Raw genomic sequence first — 24,865 nt, 5'->3', positions numbered from 1 at the left:
ATTATGCATCTTTTAGTTTGAAATGTCCTTTTCTATGAAATAATGGTAGATGGTGAGTTTATTCTTCTTCTAATATTCTTATTTAGAACAATTAAAAGTTGGCAACAGCACAGTAGTCCTCCCAACTTAAAAAACAAAACCAACAAACCAAAAAAACAGATCCACGAAACCCAAACCCCTAATTGTCTAAGAAGGGAGTCTGAGAAAGACAGTCAATGGGTATGAAGTCAGGCCTAAATGTCAGAAAGACGGAAAATGAGCATAAAGGCAGAAAACCATACACAGCCCCTGGGACAACACTGGTGTGGTTGGGAAAGAGAGGACGAGCAAATCAGGTAAGGTGACAGTAGCTGCAGGGAGAGAAAGAACTCAAGATAATCCCCAAATTCTACCTTGGATGACTGCAGGCACAGTGGTACCACTAGCTGAAAAATAAAGCACAGAAGGATAAATCCATTTAGAGATGACCTTTCTGAATTAGAAATGTCCAATTTGGGGCACAGGTGGAGTGCCTACATAGAGAAGCCTGGTGGACAGTGGAATGCACCCTGCAGTTGAGGCAAGGGGTCTCGCTGGGAGAAGTATACTGGAAAGTCATTAACACAGATATGGTAGTTGAGATGTGCCAGAAAGAAAACATGAGCGCTGCAGCAGGGTGTCCTGTGATACATACACAACCAGAAGCGGCCAGCTCACATGGGGGTTAAAGAAAGAATGAGGCACATGATGGACAGAGAACAGTGCTAGGGTGTAGGAAGCAAGGCAGAGAGAGAAGAGCAGGACAGCTGACAGTCCCAAGTGCCCCAGGGAGGCTGAAAGCCATTCCTCAAACCTGTTAACTGAGTCATCAATAGCATTAGACAAAGGCTCACTGGGGTGGCCCAAATTCAGTGCAGGGGTTAAGCTGCTGGAGACATTACAGGAGGCCACCCTCAGTGGATTCGCACATGAGAAGGGAACTAGGAGAATGTGAGAAAGACAGGACTGAATTTACAAATTGAGGGTCAACTGCAGAGAAAAGGGGGCTGGCCACACAGGAGAAAAGGGGCTGCCATGATGAAGAGCACAGGGGGGTCCCTGAGTGCGTTCCAGAATGGCTCCAGAATGTCAGGATAGGCTATTCTCTGGCTGGAAAAATGGGTATGGATGAAGAAGAATGGAGACAGGCAACAAGAAGCTGAGGAAGATCTCACCATCCTCGGATAAAGGATCTGTGCCAGAAAGCAGTGTGCAACTTAAGAGAGATCTGAAGAGAATAATAACTTTAAGACAGATGAAAAGGGGAGTAAAGAGATTAACTGCTGACACTGATAGCCTGGTTCAAGTCTGAGATCACAAATTTTATAAATCATTGTTATTGAGATATTTTACATGCAAGAAAATCGATCAATTTTAAGCACAGAATTCATCGAGTTCTGACAAATGCACACATTAGTGTGACCACCACCACAATCATGAAATATTATGTTCACATTACCCCAAGTAGTTCCTTGTTCTCCTTCCATTTCCAGCCCCAGGGAACCACTAATCTATCACTAAAGTTCTGCCTTTTCCAGGGTTTTACTTAAAAGCAATCCTAGATATTTCCTTTCTGTTTGACTTTCATTTAAGATAACGCTTTTAAAATTCATACATAGTGCAAGACAAGTAGTTAGTTCCTTTCACTGCTATCGGCATCTCACAGTATGACTGACAGTTTATTCATCCACTCATCAGCTGACAGACATATGGCTTCGTTTATTTGAGGCTACAATTAATAAAACTACCAGGACACTCAGGTTCAAGTCTTGTGTGAAATATGATTTCATTTCTCATGAGTAAATGCCCAGGAATAAGCCTGCTGGGTTATATGGTTGGTGTATGCTAAATTTTGTTAAGAACTGCCAGACTGTTTCAAAGTGACCATTCTACTTACCACCAGCACTATCTGAGAGCTGCGAGTAATTGATACCTCCCAACACAGGGCATCATCAGTCTCATCATTTGGCCCATTCTAGTGGTCACAGTGCATCTGTGGCGTTAACTTGCATTCCCTAATGACACAGAGCATCTCTCAGTGTGCTTATTGAACATTCTGCGAAATGTCTGTTCAAAACCTTCCCCCATCTGTTTTTGTTGGGTTGTATCTTCTTACCATGCTCTCCTTTACACATTCTGGATACAAGTCCCCAACCACAGATACATTCTGCAAACAGCTCCTCTCACTCTGTTGCTTGCTTTCCATTCTCTTAACAAGAAATCTGTGTCTAACTCAAGTCAAAAAGATGTTCTCTTTCATTTTCTTTCAGAGTTAATTTTTATATTCTTATTTTTGCATATGGATATGAAGTTATTGTAAAAACTATCCTTTCCCCCATTTAGTTACCCTGGGATTTCTGGCAAAAATAACTGACCATGTATGTGTCGATTTACTTCTAGACTCAATTCGGATTCACTGAGCTACATGAGTACTCTTATGTCAGTACCACACTGAGATGATAATTATAGTTTAAAATGAGTCTTGAAATTAGGTAACATTAAGTCCTAAAACTCTGTTCTTCCTTTTCAACATTTTTGTTGCTATTCTAGGTCCTTTGCAATTCGTGGGAATTTTAAAGTCAGCTTTTCAATTTCTACCAAAAAAAAAAAGCTTGCCAGGATTTTGATTAAGATGTAGTAAAGATGCAGTAAATCTATATAACAAATAAATGTAGCAAATTCATATGGTCTTTTGATCCATGAACACAGTACCTCTCTATATTTATTAAGCTCCATCTTTAACTTAGACCATAAATTTGCAGTGGCATCCATCAGTTCAGCCGTTTGCTGCAGACATGCTTACCATAGCATCTACCTAGGGTGAGGGGCAGAGGGGGTGTTGCTGGGCAGGGAAGAAGGAACAAGGAACAAGGAACAGGAAAGAGTACTACTGGTACAACCAGTTCAAAGTGACCTACCAGGAGGTCCAGGCTGGCTAGGGAAGGAGAAACTGTGAGAAAGTGGGCAGAGGGCCCTGCAGAGGGCCTAAAACAAAAGTGTCAGCTTGTGAGACTACTAAAGGTAGAAGGCAACAGTAGCATAGGGGAGAAGAGATAGCAAAGGTTAAGACAGGAAACAAAGCTTTTCTGGAAGAAGACCCAGTACATGACTCTGGGCCCAGAAGTCCATAGTACAGTAGAAGGCAGATCACTGAAGTTAAGGGAGACAAAGAACATGTCTGCGGGCAAGCTCCAACACACTGAACTTACAGAGGATTCTGGAAGGCAATGGGGGAAAGACTGATAAGGTCACCAAAGCTTTAAAAGTGACTGAGTGGAGTAAGTAGGTGCAGTAAAAGGTAATCCATTTAAATGGCCTAAGTCTTGAAAGAGTTATCAAAAGGACCCCATCAAGAAAGTAGAGACAACCACGGAATTAGAGAAAGTATGTGCAAATCATGTATACATAGATTCAGGATATATTTTTAAAAAAACCCTTTTACAACTCAGTAATAAAAAGACAACCCAACTTAAAAATGGACAAAGGATCTGAATAGACACTTATCCAAAGAAGACACATATAAATGGCCTGTGAGCAAAAGGAAAGAGGCTCAACATCACCAAATCACACCGCACCCCCACAATGGCTAAACACAAAACAACAGACAATAACAAGTGCTGATGAGGGCGCAAAGAAATCAGAGCCCTTATACAGTGCTGGGAGGAATTGTAAACGGTGTAGCCGCTGTGGAAAACAATCTGGTAGTTCCTCAAAAAGTTAAGCACAGAGTTACTACTTAACCAGCAATTCCAGTCCTAAGTATACACCTGAGAGAAATGAAAACACAGGTCCATACGAGGACTTGCACACAAATATTCACAGCAGCCAAAAGGTGAAAACCTGAATGTCCAATCACTTAAAGGATTAACTGTGGCAGGTGTAGCTATACGGTGAAATATTATCTGGCCATAAAAAGGAATGAAGTGCTGATACATGTTAAAACATGGATGAACCTTGAAAACATGCTCACTGAAGAAGTCGAACACAAGAGGTCACATAATTCTACTTATATAAAATGTCCAGAAGAGGCAAAGAGAGAAATTAGATTAGTGACTGCCAAGGGGTGCCAGGAGAGAAAAAAGTGGGGAGTGATTGCCAATAGGCACAGGGTTTCTTTTGATGAAATATTCTATAATTAGATAGTGATGATGGTTGCATAGCTCTGTGAAACTAAAAACACTGAATTGTATACTTTAAAGGGGTAGATTTTATGATGTGTGAATTATATCTCAATAAAGCTGTTACTAAAAAAAAAAAAAAAGAAAAAAGAGCTTTCTAATCAAGAATGGTAGTTTTAGAAGTAATTAGCTGGCAAGTCCCAACTTTGTCACATGTCCTTCTGGTCTCAGATTTGTAAGGTCTCAAGAAAGGTGATGTCTCTGGGCGAGGTGCCTCAGAGTGTTTGGTGTACAGAGACCACTGGCAAGTCTTGGGCAAGGCATGAAGTCAAAAAAATGCCACGAGACCCACATTTTCAATAGGAGCAATCTCTTCCTGTCATGAGTGATGAAAAAGGACTAGTTACAGACAGTGTGGAGGTTCTGGACCCACGGCGGGAGAATATGCTGGAAAATGTGCACTTATTTTTAAAACTAAGAATATGCTGCTTATTTATCATAAAACTAGAAGATTCCAGGTCATGAGAAGACACACAGAGAGCAGAAGTCCCAAGAGTAAGCTTCCCTTTGTCTCCTTGATTCTCACCAAGGCATCAGAAGTCAGGCACTAATAAATACTATATTTTTCAGTATCCCCTTGCTGACCTTGGTTTTGCTCTTTCTGGACAGCCATGCATTCCAGCTCACTCAGGAAGAATTCTGCTGGCAGGCCAGTCTCTCATGGGAGGAGCTGAGCTGAAATCAATCCTGTAATAATTAGGAAGCACAAATCCCTCTCAAGACACTGCCCCTTTCCTAGCAATGTGACATGAGAACCCTCCCACCCCCAACCTGTAAAACAGACAGAAAAGCTATTCTTGAGTCCCAACCATTCCAGCAGATTCCTTGGAATTTCAAACTTTCCACCTTCACTTGAGAACCAACTGAAAACAAGAAAGGAAGCACTGATGGAGAGACATAAACAAATAAAAATCTTGTGAGTTAAATTTTGTTTTCCATTTAAGGATTTCACATATAAATTTAAAATGAGCAAAGAATGAAACTTCTTACTAAAAACAGGTTTCCATGACCCAAAAACTGAGAGTCCAGTATAGTGAATCTATGCACTGAAGTTCCACAGAGACCATTAAGGATATGCAGCTCATGTGCATGATGATGGTGACATTTTAATGACAAATAGGATGTACATTTTTAAAAAACACTGGAGGATCAAATAGCAATCTGTTAAAAGTGGTTTTATTCCAAGAGTGGGATTCTAAGTAGCTTTCACATCCACATTGTTAATGTTTGATTTCTCTCAACCTTCTAGGCTCCTAACATTATTTTCTCTAGAGCACAAAACATCCTCGGATTTTGAAAGTGCTGCTCAGCTCTTATAAAAGTATAGGATGACTTCTTGAGAAGAGAGTATATTGAGTTCACTTCAATTAACACTAATAGGGAAGCAGGAATTCCTTATTTGAAAGGTCCACAGTGACAAACCACCACCTCCTACAATGCCTTCCGTAAAAGACAGAACAGAATAAATGAAGCCCATCTTTCTATTTATGTATAATTTATATCCAACTTACTTTCAAAAAGAATTCCAGAGGGGATCTGATGACTGACCTCACCCTAATAAGGTTGTGCAGTATGTCAGATATGCCACAGAACCTCAAAGTACCTGAAATTATGCTGCTCTTCTCTCTAGAAGCTGTCTCCAAATATAATTTGAAACCCAGTCAGGGCCCAAGCACAGTGTATGAGGACCATAGGCTGGCTAGATGGTGGGTAGTAGGTACAGCTACCACCCATATATACCTCATCAGGAAAGCTGAGGAGAAGAACTACTTCTGAGCTGGCGCCTCATCCCAAGGCTGGTCACGAGCCCTGCCATGTGCCCCAACTTTACCCTTATGGCCATTCCATGTTCCTGGGGACCCTGACATGCTGCTCTCCCAGAACCAGCCTGGGTTCCTCTTCCCCCAGGTAGAAGGCCACATTGTCTATAAAAGACACCTGTAAAAAAGACTACTCAGTGACTTTTGGTGGCAGACAGTAATATATTAAAAAACATAAGGTTAGGGATATTTTGGGTAAAAATCTAAAACAAAGTATTTTTATTGTACTGATAGATTGCCCTCGTATCCAGATGCCTGAGAGAAAGATAATGCCGGTAAATGGTGGTGACTGAACACTCAGTGAATCGGACAGTAGAGTTGTAAACACTACAGAATATTTAAATCATAAAGGGAGATGTGCAAAAGCTGAGATTCAGATGGAGCTCTGAAAAGAGGCAGAAGCAAGGGGGCTTTGGAAGAAGCATGTCATTGGCTACACAGTGGGCTAGGCCTGGCCTGGACAGATGGGCTGGGGGTCTCTTCTACCTACTCATCACAATTGGGCAGTGATATCAGGAGAGCAATACAGAGGCAGAATAACTGTACAGGAGAATGACACTTGCAGGAGGTCTGGAGAGGAGAAAGGCCTACATAAAACTTGCAAGTTGGTTTGTCCAATACAAAGGAGATGGCAGAGAGGACTCCATGGCAGGATGCTCTGAACTGATTAGATGAATTCGTATAACACCAACCCTTCGTGAAAAAATAATCTAGTAAATATGACTTTCGCAAAATGCTACAAATATAGTAGGATAAAAAGAACAAATTAAAGAAGACTTGAACTTGGGGATGCAAAATCAGATATCCTTAAAAGCTATATATACTACATACTGTGTTAAAAAGAACTAATAAAAAGCATGAGAAAGTTCCATAAGCAACAACTAACCAAATTTTCAAAAGATGTAGATTCATAACCAGGAAAAAGAAGAGACTAAAGAGCACATGGGATATAGACAATTCTACATAGCAGTAATGTTCATGGGGAAAAAGAATCGTCACATTAAATTTCCCATCATCTGTGTTAAGATGACTAAAATGATGTTCCTCACAGAAAATGTATATAAAAGGTCAATACATAAAAATTTTATAATTTTTAAATTCAAAGCTAGATGTGCTTGCATTTTATAATATGACTAAAAACTCTACAACTTATCAAGTCACTGAAAAATTATTTTGGATTGCTTCTCTATTACACCATAAAAACACCCAGCTAACATTTAACACACACATGATTGGATCCTTATTTTTTAAAAAAAACAAACAATGCTATAAATGACTTTTAGGGAATAACTGGAATAATTTGAATATGAACTTAAAAAATTAAATGACATTAGAGAATTATTGCTAATTAGATTGATGTGATAATAGTAATAGGAATGAGATTATCCTTATTTTTAGGTGGTGGTGATATAAAAAGTTTTCATAGGTGAAGTATCTGAATAATGCCTCCAAATAGTTGAATTAAAAAACAAACCCTTCACAGCAAAATGTAGTGGATATACTGATAGACATTTTCTATTTTAACCTTTTACATGCTAAATATTTTTCTTGCCAAAAAATTAGGGAAAACACAGAACAATGATGTTGTTGGTGACCTGTCAACAGACTGAGTTAGTTTTCTAATAATTCTTCAAACAGCTCTTCACTTCTAATTTCTGACACATGAAGGAAAGCCAGCTCAGTGTACATTACGCGTATGGTCTGGGATCCTGGGAGCCTCTCACCCCACTATACAAAACTACAAAAAAAACTTGTAAGAAACAAGCCTTTATTTTGTCTCAACTTAGAAAAGCATACAGCTTCACAAACCTATTGAGCAAAATACCTTTAAGTCCACCTGATTTCAGACTGTACTTTCCCAATCTGCTAAATGCTAATGGATCCCTAAGAATTTAGAATCAAGATTACAAATGTATAGCATTTCATAAATGAAAATGGCAAATAAAAAGCTTTTCTCCTTAAAGGACAAAAAAGCAAAAGAAAACAAGTCATTTCTAATAAAAGGAGAAAGACTGTCTTTCAAACAGCAGTGAAAATCCCCAAACCAAGAACTATTGGAATAAAAATGAAAATACTATGACATAGTAGTAAGAGGTGGGACAGAAAAGGGGTTCTCAGGTGGTAAAGAACAAGATGACAGTCAGGAAAGACATTCCGTTTGGACTTATAGCTCTCATTTAAAAAGCAAAAACTCCAGTATGAAATTAACCACCACTTAAAACAGTTGAAAGATGGAACGTAATTCTGAGAGAACTCAGACTTTTACAGGAAAAAGTGCCTTTGGAAACCATTCCATGCAACCCCCCTTTCCTTCACTACAAGGAACTAAGGGCCAGGCTGCCGAGCCAGTCTACATCCCAACTTGCCAATTCTCCGTCTAAAAAACTGCAACTATGAGCATAACACTAATAGTAGAGAGAAGGTCACAGTCAATTTACCCAGCAAAGAGAAATGGGAAAAATCACAGGAAACCACCCACATGTACAACTCCAAGCTTCCTAGTGGCTCATATCAATTCCACAATTGTGCTCACATCAAAGCATAAACCTTTCCACTTTAGAAAATCGATTGAAGTGTGTCTTCTCAGATGTTCATTATTTTCACAAACAGAAAGAGGAGAGAGATAAGAAAATAAACATTAAGTGTTAATAAAACAGTACGAGTGGACCATTACTCTAATGAACTCCATCATTCGAAAAGCATTAAAGCCTTAGACTTTTATAATTTTAGAAAATTCATAAGACAGTTATAAAATTTATCAAATTATGCTAGAACATTGATCTAAGTAATAGATGACTATATTACCTGTTGAAAAGATTAATATTTATACATAAGAAGACTAATATATAAAAACTTTAACTGTGAAAATTTCCATCTATCTGGGTAACCAGCATGAAAAATTTCTCTAAGGGAATTTTTAAGGACATTTGTAATTTTCGTAAAATATAGGTGGGGGAAACAAGATAAGGCAAGTTGCTTTTTAAGGCAGTATAGATCCTGAAATTAGGGAAAAGCAAGACATTGCTAACTTTGTGACACAGTTCCTTCTACAATACAGGAACATTATTTACATTCATTAAAGTAGTAGCAAAATCAATAGGTAATGACTACAATTTTAGAAATAAAATGAATTTGTACCTTAAGTGAGGCTAGTGGGTGTTCTGGACCAAGTAAACTCCAATGAAAGGAAGCCAGGTCTTCATCTGGGAGAATGTGATTTCCTGGAATGCAAACACTCATACTGTAAAAGCCATCACCACGAGTAACACGGAGAAACTTAACATCATGTTATAACGGCATGTTATAATCTATAGATTACATTTGTTTCTTTTAGATTTTGCAATATCACTTTTTAGGACCACCTCATTTGATGAACCACATAAAACTTCCACACAAAAACAGTATTTCTTCATCTTCTAATATGAAGCAGCATGCAGCAGGCAGATTTCTTGCAGCTGCCTCAACCACAACTTGAATTCACAGTACACTTCCAACAGCATTCACACTGAGTATACTGCGTAACAACCTAAACAACTTCTCAGTGCAAGACTAAGCTCAGCTTGATAATGCCAACTGGATACAAGTTCTTATTGGTTCACTGGATGACTGTACTCTGTGAACTAGTTTAACAGCAAAGGTGGAATCTGCAGTTATAAAATCTCTCTATGTAAGGTTATGTGACAATGACTGTTGCTTGTGACATGGATCAACACTCTCCTCTCATAATTTCTACCACCACTCTGTGGTCTGTGACAAAGAATAGACCACAACACAAGCAAGCAGTGCCATTCAGCTGTGCCCCCTATCACCAGGCTGTATAACAAATGAGACGATATTCAGTTGAGAAGCTACATTTTTGGGGAAACACTTTCCTTTCACAGTGTTTGCTGCTTGATATACTAAAATCTTCAGCATGTTATTTATCACGATGCAATTTAAAAGTGGTAATTTTCTAAGTAATTCTGTAATTTTTATATCATAATTTAATCACAACCATACAAAGACAGTCAATTCATTAATTGGCCATTAATGGAAAGCAAAGTAAGGTGAGACCATTTGCGACATCCCTAATAATATTCTAAACACACAAACACATGATACAGAAGAACTGAATTGCCATGACGTCCAGAAGAGCAGAGCTACATCCTAGCTGTCTAGTCACCGAGCTCTGCACTGCTTTCCTCTGTTCATGCCTTGCAGATCCTTACTATGAAATATGAAGTGTCCGAGATTCTTTTTAAGTTTCTTTATGAAAAAATATTAAGCCAATTCCAACATCAGTAATAGTCTATTAAAATGTAGGTCAAATACACTTTAAATGAATATTCCACCCAACTTTTCCAAAACAAAACAACATATATAGCTAAAATTTCTATTACAGAAAGGAAAATAACCTTTCTTATTTGAGGACACTAAAACTTTTAAACAAAATCTAAAATAAAAATGCTCACCTAATTAAGAGTTTACCTATATATACCCTGCCTAAATTTTTTGAAGAAATTCCAAGCCCTAAATTACTAAATTATCCAAAATGTCACTACCAATTGCTTTTCATTTATTTTAAAATTTCATAAAGTAATTTAGCTGTAAGAGTTATAAGTTGGCATTATCTCCCCAAAAATGTGTTCAATGTTTCTTAAAAAAATATCCTTCCACATCTCAAATTAGCTAAGGCATTCATAGTTTAAAAGCATACAATTTCCAGTTCATTAAAAGTCAATTAATATACCCAAGTCATTTTGTATAACACTTAAATAAATATGAAACTTTTTATGTAACCATCCACATAATCACTTTTAACATCAGTGGAAATACACTTTTATATTTCAATATTTGAAAATATTAACGTATATTTAGAAAACTAATTTTAATCCTCCAAATCCCAAGTTATAAGAGTTGTCTAAGAAGACAGACAGAAAACAGCCAAGTACTAACTTAAAGACACATATTTGAGATTAGATCCAAATAAACAAAGATCATTTATGAAATCAGAATTTTGTTGATTGACTGTTATACAATTTGAAATGCTATCACCAAATAAGATATGAAAAACTGTGGCTTTGTCACAATAATTTCTAATTGTGTACAACTTTTTTGGACTGTCTAAAAATCTGATAACGAGGAATTTCTAAAAATAATGTATAATATAATTTCCCTCTTAACACAACCAGATTGGGCTGCTACCCTCCATGGAATACAAACTAAGAGGGTACAATGTGATCTGACTTATCTGGAGACTACATATCTTTTAAAAAGAGCCCGTGTCCCCAGCAGCCCTCCATCTCATCACTGCAGTTCACAGATTTTAATCATGGGAAGGCCTCCCTTAGAACATGTTCACTTGTGTTGTGGACACAATTCTTACAAACTCTCAGCAAACTAGAGCTAGACATTAAAGTAGTTAGAGACATACACACTGCAAGCATAAGACAGGGGTACTAACAGAAAACAAAAGAAAGAAAAGTATAAAATGTAGACATAAAGTGATGGATGAATGCATTAACTATTGTAAAGTCATTTTTAAGCAAAATATATATATATAAAACCTTAGTTAAAACAAGATTTCATCTTCTCTAGGTATTCAGCATAAGGAATTCCTCTGAGAAAATTTTTAAAGACGTTTTTATATTTACTTAAAGCATAAGCACTGGAAACAAGGTAAGATAGTTTATTTTTGTTTTTCTTTCAAAGTAGTGTCCCAAAATGAGGGGAAAAATATGACAGTGTTAACTTCACAGCATATTTTCTTCTATAACAAACATAATTTATGCTAAAGATTTAAAAGTCTAATTTTCATAGTGGGACTGTGTTAACATTTGTGATTTTAAAAAAATGTTATCTTCCCCAAACGCTAAGTGAATTAATTCATAAAATTAGTTTTTCAGCCCGGACAGCACAATACATAAACATGTCAGAACACAAGAAGCACGTTACCAGCAACACCAAATATAATACTGAGTAAGAATGCTTCTGAGTAGCCCTTTCCCTGGTTCTTTTCAATTTCAGATATAATTCAAAATAGTCTAGGCCTGAAACTTAAAATATCAGTATGTTCCTGGTATAGAACTTTTTTATACATGAGGCAGTATTCACAACACCCACCTACCTAATAGAGCAGCAAAGATAGGGAAGCGGTTTGGGTTCAGGTCCAGCTGCTTGGCCACCTCGTGCATCAGGTATTGGCTTGTGGTGAGACTTTTCCCATTCCGGCTCAGTTTTAGGGCATGGGCACTGAAATAGTAGGGGATGTTACACAGTGCGTAATCAGAGTCGTACGCAACCAAGCCGTGGAAGCCGTTTTCTCTGCAGAAACCGATCACTTCTTGATGATGGTCCTCGATGCTCTGTGCAACCTGTGCAAGTGAAAAGGACACTTGGTCAGAGGCTAGGTACCATGGCAGATCAATGTACAGATCTGTCTGTACAGAATCTGCAAACTTCAGATATGGAAAATACCCGAGCCACTCAAAAGTGCCATAATAAAATGTGCAGCACATTGCTCCAATTGGAAACCGTCCCTGGTCAGTAACATATGATCTTATCCAGATGGCAAATGAATTTCTGATTTCTTATCAAGTTCAAAGATCACCTTGCTTAAAAATATACAATGCCCTCCCCCCAAAAAAGAACACAAAACAACAAAAAAGTGTATTTTGAAGGATAAGAGGGAGCAGAAAGAGACAGAACAGGAAAATGTGAAGGAGAAAGAGAAAAGCCACTCACCCTCAGTGAAACAAAAATAAGGTCTACAAAGTAGATCTATTATGTCAGATAGGTGAAATAATCAGAAGGATTTTTAAAAAACCAAAAGCCAAGTGTATCCATCCTCTACTTACTATATACCCTGAAGCATTCAGTATTTGAGAATAATAATAAGGCTGAACACATTTACCCTCACAGAACTATCACATGCTTATTCTATGCAAAGGACCAGATCTGGTGGTACAGCACCAGGTTCAGTACCACCACGGAGAGTAAGTCTAAATTTACTGCCTTTTTAGTGATGAAAACTATAGCCAAAAACTCTTTACTTCTACTGGCTCTTTCACTGCGAAATGTCACCCCACCTACCTGCAGTGTCCATGACATACTAAGAAATAATGCCTAAGGAAAAGTAAAAGGCCCCTGGAACCCTCTCTCTGTTCCTAAACACATACCACAAGGCATTGAAAATATTTTCCAAAAATAATTAAGTCAAAGAAAATCAATTCCTCTCCTGATGTTTATCAAATTCATTCATCCAACTAAAATCTGCAGGGATTTTTTTGTTTCTACAATGAATAAGGTATTTTAGAAAACATAATTTTAAACTAAATCAGGTGATTCAGCTAGTTGTGGAAAATTAACCCTCCACAGAATCCTAAAGGTGAAAATTAAGTGCACTTAAATGCAAATTTCTAGAACTACATGTCCAATGTGTGGTTATACTGAATTAAAATTAAATTACATTAAAACTTAAGTTCAACTGTTCAGTGGTCACTAGATATCACTGTGGAGTTACTCTCATTTCTCACTGACTCTCAAAATGGAAGTGGTCACTAAATTTTGGTGGAAAGTTAGTTATAATAAAATCTTATTTAGTGGCAAAACAGACCCTGAAGATGCATATTTTATAAAAAAATTAATTTTCTGCATCTTCTAGATAAATATTTGACAAAAATATTTTAGTTTGCAAGAAAAAATAAAACAACATGCAATTAGTGAACTAATGTTCTATTTCTTAGAATAGAAAAATGTTGTTTTATCCCTTAATCAAAAAAAAATTGTACATTCACTAAAATACAAAAGTACAGTTAAAAATAGGCTGGTTCCATCTTCTCACAGTCTAGAAAGGATAACCTCCAAGTCCAAGCTCTCCATCTCAAATAACTATGTAGAACTTTATATTTACAGCACTGTCTTAAAACATTTTCAAATCACTAGCAATTCCTGGCTGTTTTACCAACATCTTTAATAGTAATTCTGCAGTCTCCTATGAGGCCCTGAAATGAAAGAGTGTGAGCTAACACCCTCTCACTCCCAACCCTCCAAGTAGTTCTAGAAAAGACAGCATGGCCACTTGCTCCACACACCAGACATCCTGTGGAAGAGATGAGGTAGAATTAAAGATAGGAGATGAGTATTGTATACTCAATATTTACATTTTACAAGACAGTTTACTAACCCATTCTTCCAGGAAACTGAGGCTGGGAGCAGTTCAGAGCCTGGTCCTGCCCACCCCCAGGAGAAGAGCAGTCCAGAGATGACATGGCTCGTCTTCCCCGAACACCCACTGAGCAGTGTGCCTCATGGAATTATTACCACATTATCCTCACAACCACCTGGACACAAGAGAAGGGGCCAGCCCTACTGGGATCACTCAGAAAGCAATTCCATGAAGCAGAGCCAGGTGCGAGGCCCAGAGGTGAGTGTGGTATGTGCGCAGCCCCACCCTGCTGACCCAGAGGAAAGCTGTAGGTGAAGGAGGCAGAGTAGGCAGGGATTGGTCTGACCTGGCAGGGTTTCAAGGAAGGCTATTGTGTTGTAAAATAATAGGCAATATATTTCTAGAGTGTAAAACGGTCATGCTCTCTGACCCAGTAATCTAATTCCAGGAAGCAGAGCCTAAGAAACCAACACAGCCAATAAAAAACTTTGGGAACATAAAAAGGTTTCAGGCTAGGCTCCTGTGGGGAACAAATGAGCTAACATTAAGGAGCAGGGAAAATACAGCAGCTACATGCTGTTGTGGATAAACTTGAGAAAAGCTTACAACAAAATACTAAATAAAGCCATTTCAGAATACAATATCCTGCACATATAGCCATGTAAAACTGTCTGTGGAACAAGACCGGAAGGGAAAAGGCAAAAAATACCATAGTTGCATCAGGTTGGTGCAATTATGCTTATAAAAGACTTTTTTAAAAGAAAAGAACTGAATGAAAAATTGAAGCAGCACTAGTATATACCATGCCTACATTGGCCAACACTGTGCCACCACATTGGGGATTAATGTCCTGCCTTTCACACTCTCCTTTCTTGCCAGATGCCAAGGTGTGAAGCTCACTTCTCTGTGTATCAAGGGTTTAGCTTGGTTCTTGGCACACGGTAAGCAAAGAAAAAATGAAAAACACTAGGGGTCCTATTTCAAGAGCCCCCAAAGAATCTTTAAACTACCTATAAAGATGAATAAGATATGCTCTGTCCAGTAGAAGCCAATATCCAGTTGACACTTCTAGAGAGTTTTCGTTTTCCTCTGCAGAATGGAATATGCAGCACTCCATAATCGCCTCCTTCCATATCCTCAAACATAATTCCTTGTTCATTCAGATTGGCATTAACAAGTGAATGAATTATTAATATTCACTACAATATTAATTTGCCAATGATTAACAATACCCTAAATCCTCCCCAAAAGCTCACCCAACATTAAATAGTTGCCTGCTAGAATTACCTACCTAAAACAAAAAATAAAGGAATCACATCCATAAGCACAAGACTTCAAACCTAAATTAAAGCAACGTAAGGCACTCTATGCCCTGGTCTTGCTTATCCTTCCTATCTCAGGCAACGGAGTGACAGTGATGGGGAGAAGCAAAATGTCTAGGTTATGTTTCTGGCTTGATGCCTAACTTGCCCAGCTAAGAATGTAAAATTGTAATTCTAATATTCTCCCCTAACGTTAGAATCCATTATTCATGTTTTTATATGAGAAAAGGCAACATGGCATTAAAAACCACAAGTAACAGAGATACAATCCTTCCCAACAGGCAAACGAACAATGGAAGTGGGGTGCAGCAGTACTCCGGAGAAAAAAAGAAAACCACAAAAAACCTGAACGAAAGAGTTAAGAGCTGACAGTCTAGGTAGTGAACACACCATGACTGTCTTTGTCCAAACTCAGACATTTGTACACCTCAGGGAATGAACATTAATGTACACACATTTCTTAAAAATCCACCAGGATGTCAGGGGTGCCAGGACAGAGTGCAGACTGATAAATATATCAACCGTCTGAAATAACCCCATTAAGCAGGTTGAAGGAGCTCCCTGAGGTGACTTTGGAAAACAATGTTTTAAGTGGAAGCCTGAGAACAGAGCCAGTGCACACACACTGAACTCTCCCTGGTCATCTTTCTCCCAGGGGGGGCAGGTGAGCAATGCTGAGACCACTCATGTGTGTAAGACTGGAATAAATGAATGGTGGATGAGCTGGTGTCTCCCTGTCAGAGAATGGGGTTAGAAATGTGAAAAAGGAAGAGTCCAGCATGACCTTGTGGTGCTGCGTGAGCCATGGAGAAGTCCATGAGAAATGGCATGTCGGTGACAACACAGACAGGCAGGCACAAAAATCATCAGAGGTAAGTAAGTGTGTATGCATTGGTTAGTTTACACATGTACGTCTCCCAGCTGTCCGCCAAGGGCCTAGAAGCAGCAACACCCCAGAAGTGAGAACACCCAAAACTACATCTGGTTTCTAAATACCTTTCTCTACTAAAAGGGACCAAGGCCCTTGAGGAAAATAGGTGATGCCGGGACAGGGAAATTCAAGGTGAGCCCAGAGCATTTACCTTGTGGTGCCAGAAAGGAAGGCAGTGCTGGGTGTGTCAAAGGGACATAGGAGCCCACCTAAAAGACATCCAATGGCCAAAGGTGGAACAATTTGTGCAACAAAATAAATTACATGTATTGAGTTATAAACCAAAATACAAAATGAATAGCCTATACTGAGCCTATACTGATATAAATAAATGATGAAATAAAGGGAGAAGAAGACATAAATCTTCCCTAAAGAATTCAAATAACAATGTAAAACCTCCCCCCCTTCCCCCGAATGTGGGTTGAAATGAATGATGGCTTCCAAGAACCAAACTAGGAAAGGAGACAACAATCACATCATAGAATAGTGCCTGGCAAGATACCACCTTCACTAAGTCACTGGGGTCATAGTCAACCAAGTCTTGTTGACATCATGCACCCCACAGTACAATGTGATAAGACCTCTGGAGCATTCTCCCCAAATCATAAGAAAACACAGAACAGCTTGATTGGAGGCCAGCCTACAAAATACCTCTAAAGTGTCAAATTCTCCAAAGTGTTGAAGTCATCGGAGAGAAGCAGAGACTGAGCTGTTCCATAACAAGAGAGACCTATAAGACTAGACACCTTTAGGCAACGGGGCACCTGGGATTGGGTCCTGGAGCCAAAAAGGATATGGGTGGAAAATGGATGAAATCTGAATGAATTACATAATGTAGTTAATGGTACTGCACCAACACTAATTTCTCAATTTTGATAATTATACCTGCTCCTGGGATGCTAACATCCATAGAAGCTGAGTGAAGAATATTTGAGAACTGTCCAAACCATCTTTGCAAACTTTTCTATAAACCTAAAATTATTCCAAAGAACTTTACTTCAAAAAGAAAAAAGTCTGTAGTTTATTAGACACCGCCTGAAAGACAGCTTTGGCCACTAGATGAATAAGCAATGTCTCCAATAGCCTTTTATAAAAAATGCAATTCTCCCTGGACAATCCAACTGAAAAAGGAAGGCCTCCCACAGATAGGACTAGGTCAACCACACACCTGTGAATGAATGAATGAATGAATGAATAAAGTCTAATCACCAAGAGTCAGAGAGCTTGATAAAGAGTTGGATGCAAAAGACTGGTTAGGGTGAAAAGACTTGATGCACAGTTTGGGTGGAGATAGGAAAAATGTCTGGATTGCATCAAAATAGAACTTGAGAGGCAATTATTTAATCAAAAATAAAAATTGAAAGTAGAGGTTCAATTTCAGTAAGCAAAGTCTGACAGGGCATCAGCTGTTCTTTTTCCTTCAAGTGTGTCTTTTCTTCTGGTCTGAATGACTTTCACTCCCATTTCCCATCTCATGTCTAATCTATGATCTATGTTCTGTTTCTCCAATTCCCTGGCCTTCCAGCTCTTAGCTTGAACTGGGCACAACACAGTGAAATTGGTTTGTCTAATTTTTAAACCTAATTTTAGAAGTAAGTAAAACTATTAAATACAATGTTGGAAATATTATATCAATTTGAACTCTCAAAAAATATAAAGCAAGCTAAAAAAATTAAACCCCAAGACTTACCTACTTACAGGTGTTAACAGAAGTGGGTAAAGTCTCCCACCCACAGAGGGAGCCAGATTCAGAATTATGTGTGGCCTCCTTACAGAAAACCTCAGGCTAGTAACCAGAGACCATTCACCACTTTAAAGGCACAAGAACATGATTTATTTTTGCTGTGGCTGCCATCACACGGTATCGAAATGCAGCTTCAGATCAAGGAGGTGAAATTCTATAGCTCCTGCGTGCAGAGCATGGAGCACTGCTCTTGCCACATGCTGCAGGAATTACGATCAGACCAGGAACCACCGAACACCTTGCCTCCCATCTCCACCCATCCATCCACAAGAAATATGGTGGAAGCAGTCAGCAATGAAGAGCTTAAGTAGCTGCTGGCAAAATGCCCCATTTTGGGTCTCAATGAAGTATTTTGCATTGCTGGAGATAATTTTATTTATGCTGCTATATATTTGCCACAGAATCTTAGGTAAATCTTTTTATCTTAATAGTTTTAAGTTTCATCATTAAAAAGGCAGATACATCAAAACTTTTATTTTTATAAGAATAATGACTTAAAAATCCCCAAGCTTACTTTGTAAGTGTAATAATTATTTATTAAGCAGCTATGGGGACAGTCCCATAAAAATAAAAAGGTAACATGGTTACTTACTCCTAATTTCCAGTGAAGAGGCACTTGTACAAGAGGTTTTTGTCTCTGGCACCAGGTTGGTGAACTCCACTGCCTATTTTAATACTTTCTGTACTTCCATTTCTTCATCTGCAAAAATAATAGTATTCCCCTGCCTCATAGGGTAGCTGTGATGATTAAATAAGTTACTACATTTAACAGCTCAGAATCATTCATAAATACAAAGCGCTCGATAAATGTCAGCTACTATTTATTTTTAAGTAAGCTATGTGAAAAAGGATCTGCTTCATACTCTTCATGCAGGACCTGAAACACTATCCGTTGTCATAAATAGATTTTCTGACACAAAGAAAAAAAAATACTACATGTGGTTTTTCTTTAGGATAATTTTATACCAGCTAAGGGAATAATATGATACATCAGCCAGCTACCAGATTTAAAAGATATAAGTCAAGCCTACAGCCATGCCACCCTGCATGTGCCTGACCTGGTCAGATCTCAGAAGCTAAGCAGTGTTGGGCCTGGTTAGTACTTAGATGGGAGACCACCTAGGAATACTAGGTGCTGTAGGCATTAAAAATAATAATAATAATAAAATAAAATAAAAAATAAAAGATATGTCGACCTGAACACAAGAGGATATGAGTTGACCTAAATTCTTTGGTTTTTAAGAAAAAAAAATCAGGCTTTTACCTTTATCCAGCTAAACTGTACTCACTGGATATTAAGTGGGTACAACTTAAGGCTATTTACTCCCTAGTCGAGTCCAGCAAAAGCATGAAATCATAAAAGTCATTACTAACTTGGTAGACAATGTTTATTGTGGTTGCTTACTTTTAAAAGCGCAATTTAAATGTTATGACCTATATTAGCTATGTCTATAAAAGAAAATCTCTTCCCCTCAGGAAATCTGAAATCATAGCTAAGTTATAAGAAGTGGCTGCAGTGCTCTTAAAAGCAAGGAAAAATAACTTCTTTTAAAATAAAGGAATGATACAAGAAAAGATCCTCAGCTTCATTAATCATAAAAGAAATGTAAATCAAACCCATAATGTGATACGATTTCACACCTATTAGGATAGCTGCTATAAAACAACAACTACAAAAATAAGCAAGTACTGAGGATGTGGAGAAGTGGGACCCTCACACATTGCTGTAAAATGGTGCAGCTGCCATGGAAAATAGTATGGTGCTTCCTCAAAAAATTAAACAGAATTATACAACCCAGCAATTCCATTTCTGGATATATACACAAAAGAAATGAAAGAAGGAACTTAAACAGATATTTGCAACACCATTTTCAAAGGAATATTATTCACAATAGCCAAAAGGTGGAAGTAACACAAGAATACATTGACAGATGAATGGATTAAAAAAAATGTAGTGTATGCATTCAACAGAATGTTATCTAGCCTTGAAAAGGAAGGAAAATCTGACACATGCTACCAATGGATGCACCTTGAAGACATTCTACTAAGTGAAATAAGTCATTCACAAAAGACAAATATTGTGTGATTCCACTTATATGAAGGACCTAGAGTTGTCAAATTCCTAGAAACAGAAGGTAGAATGATGGGTGCCAGGGTCTAGGGGAGGAGGAATGGAGAGGTAGTTTTTAATGAGCACAGAGTTTCAGTTTGGTAAGATGAGCAAGTTTTGGAGATGGATGGTGGTAATGGTTGCACAACACTGTGCATTTACTTCATTTCCACTTAACTATACCTAACAATGGTTAAAATGGTAAAAATTTTTGTTATGTATAGTTTACCACAATTAAAAAAATAAAAATGTATAATAATTAAAAGCATGGCACTCAGTTTCCCCATCTTCTCAGGAATCCTAGGCACTTGTCTCCCTGATATAACATCCTATTTGTCAAAGACAGAAGTTTTATTTTCCCTTTGGATAATAACATTTTTATGCATGTAATGGATTGTATCTCCCAAGCTATATAAAAGGGTGAGATTGTTTTCTTTGCAAGGTCTTTAGCAGATTGCCTGTAATGTGATTGTAGTCTGGTTCAATACTTACTCAATAATAAAATTGTTTTTATCCTCTCTGCTAAAAAATAAATAAGATAGTAGATGTCATAAAAGAAATGAAAACTAAATTTTATAAACTTTAAAAGTAAAAAACACATAAAATGATTAAAGTAGTAGAAGGAAACACCAACATTTTTGTATTCAGTGTCTACTTAGCCTACTATACTAATTTCCTAATAACTCAGCTAACTCCTGGCAATATCATTCTTTTTCTTTCCCCCTCTTTAATTCCACACCCCCCCCACACACACACACACCCACCCCTGACCTATGGATGTTGCCGTTTCCCCTTAAGAACTGGATCTCTGAAGGTAGGGCGTCTCCTCCCTCACACTCGTGGTGTGCACCAAGGACATGGCACACCTGGGGCTAGGTGTACCTGAGGGGCTTGGTGCACCCAGGGTATGGTTCGTTGCTCCACCTGGGGAGCGAACCCAGGACCTTCTGTGTGTTAAGCTCATGTGTTAACCACTACACTATGGAGCCATCCCAATATCATTCTTGTTAAAAATCTAATTCTAAAATACATTAAAATTTAAGTTTCAGAATTTAGAAACATAAATTTCAGATTGATACAATTTATTTCAAGATTGTGACACTTGCAAACTCTTTAGTGAAATTATTTTCTGGCTCACATAGGTGCTGGAGATTGAAAAACCACGGTGCCTGTGCTCATCTAAAAAGTGCAATGAGGCCCCTCCAATCCGGACTGGCCACATTCCTGCTCCTCAGATGAACTGCAGACCTACAAAAAGTCAACACTCCAGCAACACACCCTCCATACACTTTCCTACACTAACTGGCAAAATAACCAACAGCAGCAGGTTTGGTCTTTCCAAAGAAGTCAATTTATTCCAAAGACAGTGGGAAATGCCAAGTGACTGGAGCACAAAAGGATTTCTAGATCACAGATCCTGAACTACTGCAGATTTACCATCTCCTTTGCAGATTCCTCAGTGTGGCAAGTTAAACTCTATATTGGCCCTAAGACGCCTAGAAACACTGTTTGATAGAACCAGGTACAACAAGGGAGAAGAGATGGCTAAATTCAGCCAGCTTCTCTAAGCAGTTACCCCTTTTATGCCTTCAACACAGCTCCTAAGTTAAGAAGCATAAAGGGTTTATTCAAAGATAAAGCCTCTATGCCAGGTGGCCAGGTTGAACTACTTATGTGTGTAACTGGCTTGAATGTGTTTGAACACTTGAACTTTCTACCATCTTTCTGCCATAATGCTGCCTTGTGCAAGGGGACTAAGTAGCTGGTGAGCCTGGAAGTGATTTATGTATCCATTTATCACATATATTTTAAAGACCTCCTACACACCAGGTAACATATTCAAAGCTAGGTAACAGGCAAGGTCAACACAGGGCTTACTTTCTACAGAAAACATAAACATAATTAAAAATAAAATATGATGCCAGCTATTTAGAGACATATGGAGAATTTAAGAATATTTATCTGAAATGATTCATTTATATCTAACTGTTCTATTTAGAAAATTGTCTATAAATCTATTGGAAAACAAATCTAATTTTTCAAATTTAAAGTTATCTCCTTTTCAGGGTGGGGAGTGGGCAAAATGAGTGAAAGTGTTCAAAAGGTACAAATTTCCAGTTATAAAATAAATAAATCTGGATGTACTGTACAGCATGGTGACTGTTAACAATAGCGTACTATGTATTTCAAAGTTATTAAGAGAGATCTTAAAAGTTCTCAACATAAGAAAACTTTGCAACTATGTGAAGTGATAGATGTTAACTTATTGTGGTAATCATTTCACTATATACAGAAATATTGAATCGTTTTGTTGTATACCTGAAAGTAATATGTTATACATCAATTATATCTTAATTAAAAAAATTTTAAATAAAGTACCTCCTCTTCCTACTATATGGTAGTTGGCATTTATTCCTATGGTTAATTGCTAACTAAGGCTGGAATGTGTAGTATGTGCTAATTAGTTTCCTTCCATTATATAAAGTCCCACTGTACAAAACAAAACGAAGAGCAGTATGGGTCTAGAAACATGTTAGAAATGAGATATGTACATGTGTGTATTTTAATTTAGAAAACTAAGTTTTATTTTTTTATTACTTCTCTTCCTGGTATACTTACAAATTTCTATTGCAAACATTTATATGGCTCTACTAAAGGCCCAATGCTTAGGATTCTTTGATTTATTCACAAAGTGATTTCCTAGCTTCGGCACTACTGGTACCCAGGGAAAGACACTTCTTTGCTGTGGGGCTGTCTGATATACTGTAGAAAGTTCAACAGCATCCCGGGCCTCTGCCCACCACATGCCTGCAGTCAGTACGCACTTAGCTGTGAACGCTAAAAATGTATTTAGACATTGCTGCAACTAGTACCCAGTGAGAACCACTTACTGTTCTTCGATGATTAAACTGTCCTGTGGCATAAAAGTTTCATATGTTGACATGAGAAAATGACGTAAATGAGTCCCTCTCCCCTTCTAGAATAAGCTCCTTGAAAGAGTCTGTTCTTTCCTGTTATAGTCACTCCTCATGCCTGGCCAATAAAAGACCTTCAATGTTTGCTAAAGAGAGAATGAATCATCCCTGGGACCAGTCAGAAAAGAGAGTATAAAAAATTTAAGATAAGAAACTAAATGGCCACTGACTTAGGGGTTGAAAGAAATTTATCTGGCTATTTAAATATAACAAAGTAAAATATTATTAAAAAGTTGAGTGCTTATAGTAAATAAACATATAAGAGATACAAATGGAATAAAATTAGTTCCTGGCCTCGAGTAGCTTACAGTTAGTAGGGAAGGGAGCAACATAAGCAGAAGTTGGAAAGTTGGACATTTCTTGGAGAACCTGTGAGGAGTGTGGCTGGGAGCATTTAAAACATAAAGAGATTGTGAAACATGGAGGGTAGAATGGGTTCAGATTACTAGGCAGGGTAAGGTGTCTAAAAGCCTGAACAAGGAGTTTGGATTCATGGTTTTGTTTAAGTCATTGGCAAGAGAGTAACCCATTTGGGATGAGGTCCACTGGTAAGACACTGGGGTGTGGGAGCCCTGTAAGATCCAGAGGCAATTCGGATTATTCCCCACAGAAAGACACAGTTTAACAAAATGGTGTACATGTCTTATATTCAACTTTTTGTTCTATTTTATTCTTTATCATTTTTTCTAAATGCTAGTAAACATCCAATGATTTGGCATCACCAATGTTTTGCAAAGCACTTGTTAGACCTTTTAGGTAAACTTGGTGAGTTCATACATTGGGGGTACTGGAAATGAGGAAGAGGATAACAGAGACTGCTGGGCTAGAACTGACATGACACACTGTAGGGACTGGCAAATGGGATGATGAAATGACGAGGACAGCTCTAGGGTGGTAGTGAGTATAATGTTGAAGTAGTTGACCACAAGACTCAAACCAGTTAAAACTAGAACAGACTGGGAGAAAGGATGGTGAAAAGAAAAGGGAAAATAAAGACTGGGGTCAAGGGCCAGGCTGCCCAGGGGACATGGAGTTTAAAGTCTTAAAGGAGGTATTACTTTTTCTACTGATTATAGGGTCCAAACTCTGGGGTAGCTAAAATGAAAATAGAGTAGTCACCTGAACTGAGGAATCCGAAGACAGATTAGGGACGAGAATGTGTGTTGAACAGAATATGGCAGAAATGAACTCTAAGTACCTAAAACCAGCTGCTCAAGTTTTTGAGGACAGTAAAAGTGTGCCCTAGAAATCATCAGATATTGAATGAATGTGTGGATAGCATTAACCTCAAAAGAGAGAATACTGGGGATTATGAGAAAGAAGAGTGTATAATGGAGAAGGTCCAGAGAACTATAACATTTATGTAAAGTCTTATTTTCAGTATCCCCAGGAAATGGAAGCACTTTGATAATCAAAAAGAATTCAACAAGGCAGATGGGAAGAGACGAGTGGGCTTTGATAAGTCTAACTTTAAACTTAAAAAAATGGGGGTTGTGGGGGGAAAGATTTAGCCATCATACTAAAATCAGAAACTGATGGTTCAAGAGCTGGATCTAGCCTGGAGTCTATTTTGCTTGGCCTAAACAGTATTTTTTAAATGGGAGAATTTCAAATAAAAATC

At 38.0% G+C, this 24,865-nt stretch overlaps 1 protein-coding gene and 1 pseudogene across 2 annotated transcripts in view; one reads left to right on the top strand and one right to left on the bottom strand.

Moving 5' to 3' along the window:
* The window catches only part of FAM120A (family with sequence similarity 120A), a 102,208-nt gene that overhangs the window by 71,888 nt on the left and 5,455 nt on the right, over positions 1–24,865 (bottom strand). For both annotated transcript variants that reach the window (XM_016125370.2, XM_036239070.1), the window contains exons 2-3: positions 12,123–12,369; positions 9,155–9,237 (exon numbers count right to left, since the gene is read on the bottom strand). In XM_016125370.2, coding sequence (XP_015980856.1) covers positions 9,155–9,237; positions 12,123–12,369 — 330 coding nt within the window. The remainder of the gene's footprint in view (positions 1–9,154; positions 9,238–12,122; positions 12,370–24,865) is intronic.
* On the top strand, positions 19,185–19,303 carry LOC118600974 (annotated as a pseudogene).

The sequence above is a fragment of the Rousettus aegyptiacus genome, unplaced genomic scaffold, assembly GCF_014176215.1.
Source record: "Rousettus aegyptiacus isolate mRouAeg1 unplaced genomic scaffold, mRouAeg1.p scaffold_m13_p_3, whole genome shotgun sequence".
NCBI lineage: Eukaryota > Metazoa > Chordata > Mammalia > Chiroptera > Pteropodidae > Rousettus > Rousettus aegyptiacus.
This window is presented reverse-complemented; position numbering and strand designations above follow the sequence as displayed.